General features: G+C 43.0%; 1 protein-coding gene across 3 annotated transcripts in view; it reads left to right on the top strand.

Annotated features, from left to right (window-relative positions):
• Nucleotides 1-12,608, top strand: part of ASXL3 (ASXL transcriptional regulator 3) — a 154,518-nt gene that overhangs the window by 60,985 nt on the left and 80,925 nt on the right. For all 3 annotated transcript variants that reach the window (XM_077810312.1, XM_077810309.1, XM_077810308.1), the window contains one exon: nt 1,225-1,336. In XM_077810312.1, the coding sequence (XP_077666438.1) occupies nt 1,225-1,336 (112 nt within the window). The remainder of the gene's footprint in view (nt 1-1,224; nt 1,337-12,608) is intronic.

The raw sequence follows: 12,608 nt of genomic DNA, 5'->3' as shown, positions 1-12,608 counted from the left end.
ATAATGAAAGTAAGCACTGAATGTTTTATCTCAGAAAGAGTATACGTGTTCTTGAATTTGGCGTATGGTAAGAAAACCGTGCTGTAGCTAAAATACAGCTTTTTCAGAGTTGTTAACAGAAAGGCCTTTGTTTTATAAGCAGTGAGTTCAGGAGGATCACTGACTTTCTCATGAAGTAATTGTGTTAATATTTCATTTTTTGAACAGTGGAAGACTTTTGCGAGTTCAGTGTAAACAGCTTTTAAGTTACAGCTTATTTTAAATCAGGAATATACTTACAGTGCTAAAATCCTGAGTGGTTTGATACTAAGAGATGGTGATAGTTGTAGTTGTGAGTTTTTTCTTGTGTTTGTGTTTTTCTGTTTTGTGCTGGTTGAAAAAAAAAAATTTTTTTTCGTGATACCCATGATCAAACGATAGTGACTTCATACTGGAGAAAAGGGTGAAGTAGGAGCAAGAAAACAATAATGTGAAATTACAAGTTCTGCAGACTAGATTTAATCTATTTAAATTTGGGGGAAAATTCTTTGATATTTGTGATAGAAAAATAATTTTGCACAGTTTAAAAACAATAAAAGCAGTATGGATAATGCTGCTCCTTAGAACTAAAAATGCACTATTTTTTGATTAACGTTGAATGGATTTCAGAATAATCGTTTTCTCATTTGCTAACGGAATAATGTTTAGTTTGGTCTTGTTTTAAATCTGAAGATATCCCTGGCTCGAAACCAGGTATTTGCAATCATTCCCATGGCTTTTGAGTTCCAGGTTGCTGCAGCTATTTGAATTCAGGAAACAGGCACAGGGAAAAGAGAAACATTAAAGGATTTGTGTTTCTCTTGCAGCCCTTAGGACGTTCAGTTAGATGACTGGAATTTTTAAGTGCCAAACAAGTCTGTTCAAACACAAAAAGTGAAAGGAAGTACACTTTGATTTATAACTTTTTATATAAAAGTCTAAAATGTGACTTTTTACAGGATAACTTGAAAATCAAAAGCTAAAAGAATTATCTCGTAAAGATCATGTTTTTATTCTTGCCATAAATTAACTCTTACACAGGAAGCAGATCAGTTTTTGAAATGTAGACACCCATATGTGTTGCAACAGTTTTACCTTCGGGAAAACCTAACCGTAATATAAACATTTTTTGTGGCTGGCCTTACATTATTTTTTTTTTTCTCTCCCCTCCTCCCTTTAAAAAAACAAAAACAAAAAACACTGCAGAAAGAAGAATCTACATGCCCAGCAGATGGAACATTGGATTTAGGATGTGAATCTGAGTTAGATGGCACTGAAATGGCTGAGACAAACAATAGTAATGGAGAAGAAAATGGAGGTAGGTATTCTTAATTTCACTTTACAGGAGCTACTATGGAAAGCATATATACCAATTAGGTTCATTATTCATGTTTTCAAAATAAACTATGGTTGTTTTTGCAACTAATTAAAACAATTTTGAGAAACAACTTCCCAATTTTGTTCTTATAGAGGGGTCAGGGGCACATGAGAAAAGTGGCCTTTTTGTTTTTGTTTTTAAAACGCAGTTGTGTTATGGGGAAGCTATGAAGTATTTACAGTGTTCTGAGTAGACCTGTTTTTCATTTAGTATTTCCCTCCTTCCTTTAGTATATCACTTGCCTTCTTAGGCCCCAATCCTGTAGAGTATAGGTAGATTCTGTCCTACACCTGTCTGGAGCCCCATTGACTTCAGTGGGATTTTGCATGGGCACAGGGTTCCTCCAACACAGTTCTTTATGTAGGACCAAGATCTTAGATTTATAAACTCTTTGGGGCGGGGATCTTGTTTTTGTGCTGGTATGGTGCCTGGCACAATGAAGGTAGTGTGACCTAGATCTTAAATACTGATATGCTGAACAATGGTACTTTAAAATGCCACCCTTAGAAATATAACTTTTTACTTTTAGGAGGTATTAAATACATATAAAGAGAGAACCTAATCCCTCAAATTTTTATCATATATAAACCCTAAACCAACTAAAGACAATTAGTGGTGAATGCTATAGCTCTTGAAGATTAACCAGTGAAGTGTTACTGTGCATACTTTACAGTATATTGGAAGTTTTCATGGCTATATGCCACTGAAATTGCCCTTTTTGAGCATTTCTCTGTTCTGCCTTCCCTCTTGAACCCTGAACTACTAGTGGACTTGCAGCATACCCTTTTGGATCCTTCTGTGGGGTAGGGATGGATACATACCCATTATTGGATTTACATAATCTTTGTGGATACTATTACTCAGGTAAATATAAGGAAGGATAGAATGAGGAAGGATGTTCCAGTGATTTGGGCACCAGCTTAGGATATGGGAGTCCTGGGTTCGTGTCCCTGCTCTGCCACAGAATTCCTGTGTGATCTTGTGCAAGTCACTTCGTCTCTTTGTGCCTCAGTTCTTCATCTGTAAAATGGGGATGATGATATTTATCTACCTCGCGGGGGTGTTGTGAGGATAAATATATTAAAGATTGTGAGGTGCTCAGAAACCATGATTATGGGGCCATATATGTACTTAAGATAGACATTTGTGAATTGAATTATGAGATTGTGAATCTGGGTAGAGCTATAAAGGGCATGTACTCTTTGATGGCTTAACTTTTCGTTTCCTTGCTTTAGAGACTTTTATATTAGATATGTAATGTGTGCAGCCTTAACTGGTACACAGTGCAGGAAGGACTATTAAGAAGTATTTCAAGGGCAAATGAAATCATAGGAAAGTCATAAATCTGTTACTAAGTAGGTATGGAAAAATTGTCAATAATGATGCAAAGAAAGCAAAAGCATTGAATTCATATTTCTGCTTTCTACTAGGAAAGAAGCTGGGTGAAGCTTAATGTCTATTTTGCTTCAGTCTTCACTAAAAAGGGTAATGGTGAGCAATACTCAACACAGTATTAACAACAAAGGGAAGAAATGCTAGCTGAAATAGGGAAAGAACAGGTTAAAGAATATTTAGGTAAGTTAGATGTATTGAAGTTGGCAGGTCTGATGAAGCTCATCATAGAGTGCTTAGGGGTCTAAGCCCTGGTCTACGCTACGAGTTTAGGTCGAATTTAGCAGCATTAGATCGCTTTAACCCTGCACCCACACAACGAAGCCATTTTTGTCGACTTAATGGGCCCTTAAAATCGATTTCTGTACTCCTTCCCGACGAGGGGATTATCGCTGAAATCGACATCGCTGGGTCAAATTTGTGTTAGTGTGAACGCAATTTGACGGTATTGGCCTCTGGGAGCTATCCCACAGTGCTCCATTGTGACCGCTCTGGACAGCACTGAGCTCAGATGCACTGTCCAGGTAGACGGGAAAAGCCCCGCGAACTTTTGAATTTCATTTCCTGTTTGGCCAGTGTGGCAAGCTGATCAGCACAGGTGACCGTGCAGATCTCATCAGCAGAGGTGACTGTGGAGTCCCAGAATCGCAAAAGAGCTCCAGCATGGACCGAACGGGAGGTACTGGATCTGATCGCTGTATGGGGAGTTGAATCCGTGCTATCAGAACTCCGTTCCAAAAGATGAAATGCCAAAATATTTGAAAAAATCTCCAAGGGCATGAAGGACAGAGACTATCACAGGGACCCGCAGCAGTGCCGCATGAATCTTAAGGAGCTTAGGCAAGCCTGCCAAAAAGCCCAAGACGCAAATGCCCACTTGGGGTCAGAACCGCAGACATGCTGCTTCTGTGATGAGCTGCTCACAATTCTAGGGGGTTACCCTACCACTACCCCACCCCTGTACGTGGACTCCTGCTAGGGGGGAGTCTCTCATAACAGGGATGAGGATTTTGGGGACGAGGAAGATAGCGCACACCAGGCAAGCAGAGAAACCGTTCTCCCTGACAGCCAGGAACTGTTTATCATCCTGAAGCCAATACCCTCCCAACCCGGGCTCTCGGACCTTGAAGGCAGAGAAGGCAGCTCTGGTGAGTGTACCATTGTAAATCTAATACACAGTTTAAAAGCAAGCGTGTTTAATGCTTACTTTGCCCTGAAGACTTGGGATGCATTCGCGGCCAGTACAGCTACTGGAAAGGTCTGTTAACCTGTCTGGGGATGGAGTGGAAATCCTCCAGGGACATCTCAATGAAGCCTTTGCAATAGGTTTCTGGGGAGCCTTATTGCGTCCTCCATGGTAGGACACTTTACCACGGCAGGCCAGTAGCACGTAGTCTGGAATTATTGCATAAGAAAGCATGGCAGCCTGTCGTCCCGGTGTTTGCTGGCATTCAAGCAACATCCGTTCTTTATCTCTCTGTGGTATCCTCAGGAGAGTGATATCGTTCATGGTCACCTGGTTGAAAGAGGGGAATTTTATTTAGGGGACATTCAGAGGTGGCCGTTCCTGCTGGGCTGTTTGCCTGTGGCTGAAAAGAAATCATCCCCGCTGTTAGCCAGGCAGTGCGGGGAGGGGTGAAGCTATCAACCCAGAATATTGGGTGTGTGGGGGGGCGGGGAGGGGGTTAGTTGGGTTTGTGAAACACATTAACCCGAAAACGTCAGCCCCTCCTTTTAAATGGCTAATGTGTCTTTTTCAATTTTAATCTCCCTTTTTTTTCCTCCCACAGCTGCAAATGTTTCAACGCTGCGACTAGCATCTCCTTTCCAGAGGCTAGCGCAGATAAGAAGGCGAAAAAAACGCACTTGCGATGAAATGTTCTCTGAGCTCATGTAGTCCACCCAAACTGAAAGAGCCCAGCAGAATGCATGGAGGCAGACAATGGCAGAGTCCAGGAAAGCACAAAATGAACGCGAGGACAGATGGCTGGAGCAACAGGAGAGGTGGCAGCAGCATGATGAAAGGAGGCAGGATGCAACGCTGAGGCTACTGGAGGATCAAACTGATATGCTCTGGCATATGGTTGAGGTGCAGGAAAGGCACAGACCGCCGCTGCAGCCCCTGTGTTATCAATCGCCCTCCTCCCTAAGTTCCATAGCCTTCTCACCCAGACACCCAAGAACACGGGGGGGCTCCAGGCACCCAACCACTCCACCTCAGAGGACTGCCCAAGCAACAAAGATGGCATTCAGTAAGTTTTGAAGTGCAGTGTGGCCTTGTCCTTCCCCCCTCCCCCACCCCACCCGGTGCTTCCCTCCTCCCCCACCCCTCCCAGGCTACCTTGGCAGTTATCCCCCTATTTGTGTGATGAATTAATAAAGAATGCATGAATTTGAAACAACAACGACTTTATTGCCTCTGCAAGCGGTGATCGAAGGGCGGGAGGGGAAGGCGGTTGGCTTACAGGAAAGTAGAGTGAACCAAGGGGGCAGGTTTTCATGAAGGAGAAACAAACAGAACTGTCACACCGTAGCCTGGTCGGCCATGAAACTGATTTTCAAAGCTTCTCTGATGCACAGCACGCCCTGCTGTGCTCTTCTAACTGCCCTGGTATCTGGCTGCACGTAATCAGCGGCCAGGCGATTTGCCTCAACTTCCCACCCCGCCATAAACGTCTCCCCCTTTCTCTCTCAGAAATTGTGGAGCGCACAGCAAGCAGTAATAACAATGGGAATATTGGTTTAGCTGAGGTCTAACCGAGTCACTAAACTGCGCCAGCGTGCTTTTAAACGTCCAAATGCACATTCTACCACCATTCTGCACTTGCTCCTGACTAGTGTCCAGGCTGCCTGTGTACAGCTTCATGAGCCATGGCCTTAAGGGGTAGGCTGGGTCCCCAAGGATAACTATAGGCATTTCAACATCCCCAACTGTTATTTTCTGGCCTGGAAAGTAAGTCCCTTGCTGCAGCTTTTGAAACAGACCAGAGTTCCTGAAGATGCGAGCGTCATGTACCTTTCCCGGGCATCCCACGTTGATGTTGGTGATACGTCCCTTGTGATCCACCAGTGCCTGCAGCACCATTGAAAAGTACCCCTTTTGGTTTATATACTGGCTGCCTTGGTGATCCGGTCCCAAGATAGGGATACGCACTCAGTCTGTTGCCCCACCACAGTTAGGGAATTCCATTGCAGCAAAGCCATCCAGTATGACCTGCACATTTTCCAGAGTCACTACCCTTGATAACAACAGCTCAGTGATTGCGTTAGCTACTTGGATCACAGCAGCTCCCACAGTAGATTTGCCCGCTCCAAATTGATTCCCGACTGACCAGTAGCTGTCTGGCTTTGCAAGCTTCCACAGGGCTATCACCGCTTGCTTGTGAACTGTGAGGGCTGCTCTCATCTTGGTATTCTTCCACTTCAGGGCAGGAGAAAGCAACTCACAAAGTTCCATGAAAGTGCCCTTACGCATGCAAAAGTTTTGCAGCCACTGGGAATCATCCCAGACCTGCAACACTATGCGGTCCCATCAGTCTGTGCTTGTTTCATGGGCCCAGAATTGGCGTTCCATGGCACGAGGCTGCCTCATTCCCACCAGGATGGCCAAATTGCTGGGGCCCGTGCTTTGAGAGAAGTCTGTGTCCATGTCCTTATCACTCTCGTCACCGCGCTGCCATCGCCTCCTTGACTGCTTTTACAGGTTCTGGTTCTGCATATACTGCACAGTAATGCGCGAGGTGTTTACAATGCTCATAACTGCCACGGTGGTCTGAGCGGGCTCCATGCTTGCTGTGGTATGGTGTCTGTAGGAGAGCAGAGTGGCAGCAGAAGCAGTTGTTCAGTGTCGATGGTTTGCAGACCTACTGCACCGTCTGCTGCCAGGACACAACAGCTGAGCGGGCTGCACGCTTGCCGTGTTATTGCGAGACAAGAGCAGCCGAGCAGAGTTGCAGTGGAAGTGGCCCTGTGAGACCACCAGGTGAGCAGGAGAGCAGAGAGTGGCAGCGGAAGCAGTGGCTAACGGCCTGCAAGGTGGATTCAGGAGAGAAGGAGAGCAGAGTTGCAGCGGAAGCCCATGAGAGACAACATGGAGAAATTGGCTATCGAGACGAGCAGGAGAGCAGAGTGGCAGCGGAAGCAGTGGATGACGATGATGGTTAGCAGTTCTACTGCACCATCTGCTGAAAGCAGTATGGCACCCGCATGGAAAAAAGGCGCGAAACGATTGTCTGCCGTTGCTTTCACAGAGGGAGGGAAGGGCGACTGACGACATGTACCTAAAACCACCCGCGACAATGTTTTTGCCCCATCAGGCATTGGGAGCATAACCCAGAATTCCAATGGGCAGCGGAGACTGCGGGAACTGTGGGATAGCTACCCACAGTGCAATGCTCTGAAAGTCGATGCTAGCTTCAGTACTGTGGACGCACTCCGTCGACTTAGTGCACTTAGTGGGGACACACACAATCGACCGTATAAAATCGCTTTCTAAAAATCGACTTCTATAAATTCAACCTACTTTCCCAGTGTAGACATACCCTAATTGAAGCAGTCTTGGAATTGTTAGCAATTATCTTTGAGAAGTCATGGAGGACAGGTGAAATCTGAGGAATAGAGGGGGGCAAATATAATACCTGTCTTTTAAAAAGGGGAACAAAGAGGACCCAGGAAATTATAGATCAGGCAGTCTAACTTCAATACCTGGAAAGATGCTGGAAGAAATGATTAAACAATCATTTTGTAAGCACATAGAGGATAAGAGGGTTATAAGGAATAGCCAGCATGGATTTGCCAAAAACAAATCATGCCAAACCAATCTAATTTCCTCCTTTGACAGGATTACTGGTCTAGTAGATGGGGCAAGCAGTAGGTGTGGGATATCTTGATTTTTAGTAAGGCTTTTGTCATGGTCCCATATGACATTCTCAGAAGCCAACTAGGGAAATGTGGTCTAGGTGAAATTACTAAAAGGTAGGTGCACAACTGGTTGAAAAACCATACTCAGAATAGTCATCAGTGGTTTGCTGTCAAAGTGGGAGGACATATGTATTGACAAAGCCCTGGCTGGGATGATTTAATTGGGGATTGGTCCTGCTTTTGAGCAGGGGGTTGGACTAGATGACCTCCTGAGGTCCCTTCCAACCCTGATATTCTATGATTCTATGAGTCCCGTGGGGGTCTGGTACTATTCAGTATTTTCATTAATAGTGGAGTGGAGAGTGTGCTTATAAAATTCACAGATGATAGTAAGATAAGGAGCTGCAAGCACTTTGGAGGACTGAATTAGAATTTAAAAGGACCTTGATAAATTAGAGAATTGGTCTGAACTCAGCAAGATGAAATTCAGTAAAGTCAAGTGCAAAGCACACGTAGGAAGGAAAAATCAAACGCACAACTACAAAAGGGAAATAACTGGCTAGACGGTAGTACTGGTAAAAAGGATCTAGGGCTTATAGTGGATCACAAATTGAATACGAATCAACAATGTGATGCAGTTGCAAAAAAAAAGGCTAATATCATTCCGTGGTGTATTACCAGGAGGGTTGTATGTAAGTCACGGGAGGTAATTGTCATGCTCTATTCAGGGGAGTAGCCTGATCTGGAGTACTTTGTCCTATTTTGGGCACTAGACTTTAGGAAAGAAGTAAACTAATTGGAGAGAGTCCAGAGGAGAGCAATAAAAGTTTTAGAAAATCTGACCTATGAGGAAAAGTTTTTTAAAAAATTGGGCATGTTTAGACTTGAGGAAAGAAGGGCGGGGGGACTTGATAAGTCTTCAAATATGTTAAGGGCTGTATAAAGAGGACTGTGATCACAACTGTTCTCTTATGTCCACTGAAGGTAGGGCAAGAAGTAATGGGCTTAATCTGCACCAACGGAGGTTTAGGTAAGATGTTGAGGGAAAAGCTTTTGAACGGTAAGGGAAGTTAAGCTCTGGAATAGAGGTTATGGAATCCCCGTTATTGGAAATTTTTTAACGGGTTGGAGAAACACCTGTCAGTGATGGTCTAGCTTTACTTGGTCCTGCCTCAGTGCAGGCGGCTAGACTCGGTGATCTCATGAGGTCCCTTCCAGCCCTATATTTCTATGATTCTGTGTGTTCACAGTTTACAGTGATAATGAAATATTTTATATTCAAACATTTACTAGACAGGATGTTAAACAGCAACTGCTATGGATAAACACTTTAAATCGCCATGTCCTGATAATGTGTACCCAGGCATTTAAAAAAAAATTGGCCAAGGTGTTCTCTGAACTAATGTTGCTGATTTTTTTAAACAAATCTTGGAATACAGGGGAAATTCCAGAGGACTGGAAAAAATGAATGTTTTGCCAATATTTGAAAAGGGTAAATAGGATGAGCCTGGTAATTATGATCTGGTTAGTATGACATTTCTGTGAAAAATGATGGGAAGACTAATATGGGTTGCAATCAGTAAAGAATAAAAGATTGTAGCATAACTAATTCTGTCAATATAATTTTATAAAAAATAGGTTTTATCAGACTAACTTGATATCACTTTTTGATGAGAAGACAAGTTAGGTTTAGAAAGTGCTGACCTAAGACATAAGGCATTTGACTTAGTACACACAACATTCTGCTTAAAAAATGAGCAGTGCAGAAGAAAAGTTCAGAAGACAGCTACGTGAATGACTTACGATTTGGAGACGTCTTACAGTGAGACACTTAGGAAGCTCAATCTAGTTATTTTATCAAAGAGAAAATTAAGAGGTGATGTATCATAGCTGATAAATACCTATATGGCGAGAAGATTTCTGGTAGAAGAGAGCCCTTTTTAATCTATTAGGCAAAGGCTTTCCAAGGTTCAGTGGCTGAAAGCTGAAGCTAGATGAAATCTGGTTAGAATTAAGGCACATATTTTGAACAGGGTAAGTAACCATTGGAACAGTTTACCAGGCTATGTTGTGGATTTTCCATCATTTGAAGTCTCTAAGATCTGGTGTCCCTTTTTTTTTTTTTTTTTTTTCCCCCAGTCTCTAACTCAACCGTAATATGTGGGCCTTATTGCATAAAATTCTTTGGCCTGTGTTATACAGGAAGTAACACTGGAAGAACATAATTTCTTTTGCCTTAAAATCTACAAATCTGTGAAACTATATAATGCTGGGTATTGTCCATATACTATATTTCTTTCTTTTCTCAGCGGCTCCATATTATTTATTTATTATACGTATTTCAATCATGCCTATGAGCCCCAGAACCCCATTGTGGACCAGAACCCCAGAACAGTGCCAGGAACTGTACAAACATAGAACAATAAGATGGTTCCCTCCCCGATAGATGTTGAACATGTGAGAGGCCAGAATAGAAGCCTATGGGGCCTCGCTAAAAGTAAATGTGCAATTGGCCTATTTTACTTTGTGGGTTCTCCCTTAAAGAAAGGAATGGAGCCACTTGAGAGATTCCATAGACCTTTGCTGGGTTGTAAATGTGTCAGCATAACTTCATGGGCAGCATTGTCTGACAGTCTGAAAGAATCATCTTGTGTACCTGATCTTCATCCATTGCCAGAAGTCACCAGCTGACATGAGTATAAACTGTGTAATGTACTGAATAAGTGAGAAGATTTGAGAGTCCCAGATGCTACCAGAATGGTTCCACCCATCGTCCTTGACGGTCTTTTTCCAAAAGGGGGATTCAAGACAGGGTGATAATTGGAGTAATCTTCCATCTTGAGAGAGTTTGTTGAGCAGGCGTGTGGGTGGGTGTGTCCAACCATATCTTCTTTAAAAGTAGGTGGTAGCCAGAGTGGGGCACTGATAGTTAACTGGCTCCAGTGTCTCTCCACTTGTCTTTAAGTCATAGTCTTCAGATGTCTTTAAGTCATAGTCTTCAGATTTCTCAGTACCTCAAAAAAACTGTGTGTGAAATTAAAGTAGAGAAGAATCTGCTCTTCTCCTCTTCCTTTTTCCCACCATCCTCGGTACAGTTTTACCAGCACAGGTGCAAACTTCTTGATCTGAGCGATTTTTTTAGAAAAATAATTTTAGAACTCCTCAGTGATAAACATGTGATTGTTTCACTGAATGCTGTGCTAACAACTTGGATTAATTAGGTTGACGACCATCTGGAATGGTTGCACATCAGGCTTTCCCATACCCTCATGGCATATGTTAAAAAAAAATTATTCATGCTGCAGTTACCTAGTTTGGAAAGAGAATTCCACCAGCAGCCCTCTAGCAGGCTTTCTTTTCATCAGTTATAGGTCATCCAAGTACCATGCAAAGATGAAGCCATACTTTGTGCTTAAGATCCAAAATGGTAATAGTCTAGGATAAGATATGGTTATAATATCCTACTGTGAGTGGCAGACCACAGTAGTGTGGTCTGTAGTCAAAACAGTATCCATCTCCAGATTGTCTGAAACCCATTGGGTTCCATCTGCCAACTTGGTCCTTCACTCCAGTCAGAGGAGTGCATCGTGATCTCAAGATGGAGATGGTAGTGATCCATAAAAAGGTGTGACTTCCACGTCCAATCCCAACCCAAACATAGATTCTAAAGTGTGACCAGCTCTGAGTAGGGCCTCATCTACGCTACAAAATTAGATGTGTACAACTACATTGCTCGGGGTGTGAAAAATCCATACTCCTGAGTGATGCAGTTAAACCTATCTAACCCCCAGCATAGACAGCACTAGGTTGGTCAATAGGAGAATTCTCCCATCAACCCATCTACCGCCTTTTAGGGAGGTGAAGTACTTATGCCCACAGGAGAACCCCAACTTCAGCTTTTTAAGTGTAGAGTAGCCCTAGGTGACCTGATTACATTCTAACAAAGACTACAGTTCCCAGCACTTCTTAAATTTAAAACTTATTTAGTTGCAAAAGTGAAGCTGATTACATTGTGACAAATTCCTCTCTAGCGTAACACTAGTGAATATAGTAGTTCAGCCATCCAGAAGTTGGAGGATCAGACTCATCCTGAGTCTTGAAATTTTGTCTTTGCAATTGTTAGTCCATTGAAATTCTGTGTGTTTTCTGGGCTAAGAAACCACAAGGATAACTCCTGACTGTGTGGAGCTAATACTCCCCTTCCTTTGGCTATGAAGTATCCATTGAGGCTTTCCACACTGTTCCTTCCCAGGAATGGAAATTTTGGCTCATTCAAGGCAGCCTGGGACTTATAGCAATTGGGTCTTGGGAATGATGTTGAGAGGTTCTGCTGAATATGTTTGGTGAATATTCTGATACTAGTGTGCAGTGGGCTTTTCCGCAGCAGAAGTTTAGTGGGCTCACAGCCTGAACATATGGGCCTCTTCCTCAGCTTACAGATCGGACAGAGACCCAGCTTTTGATTTATTTTCTTCATTTCCCCACCAGCAGTTACAAAGGAAAATTATCTACCCCCTCCAGGGCAAAATTGACTACCCTTTGCTTCATTGGTGTGGGTGGGAGGGTCCCAATTACTGAGGTGGTGCAATGTGAGAGGCTGGGAGCTTAGTTGGGTGAGGTCTCTTGGCTCTGTTATTCTCTGCTATAGAGCAGGATTAGTGAGGCCTAAAGGGTTGGTGGTTGGTTAGTGACAGATCATACTTCTCTGATGAAAAAGTTGCCTTGCTGTGGAATGAGGATCCACAGTTTTCTGAGATTTATGGAGTTCTTAGGTTCCATTATATTTTGTGCTGCATTGGTTACTTTAATGTGAGCATGTCGTTTTACAGGGCTTTTTTTCTGTTCTTTCTTTTCCCCAAAAAAATGTGTTTGAGCACTGTTCCTGATGTTTTCACAATACTACTATTTCCTTTATACAAAGAACTATACAATCACTTTGCCTCCCAAACTATATTTTGTT

The sequence above is a fragment of the Eretmochelys imbricata genome, chromosome 2, assembly GCF_965152235.1.
Source record: "Eretmochelys imbricata isolate rEreImb1 chromosome 2, rEreImb1.hap1, whole genome shotgun sequence".
NCBI lineage: Eukaryota > Metazoa > Chordata > Testudines > Cheloniidae > Eretmochelys > Eretmochelys imbricata.
The sequence above is the reverse complement of the archived record's forward strand: the minus strand, read 5'-3'. Positions and strand labels throughout refer to the sequence as shown.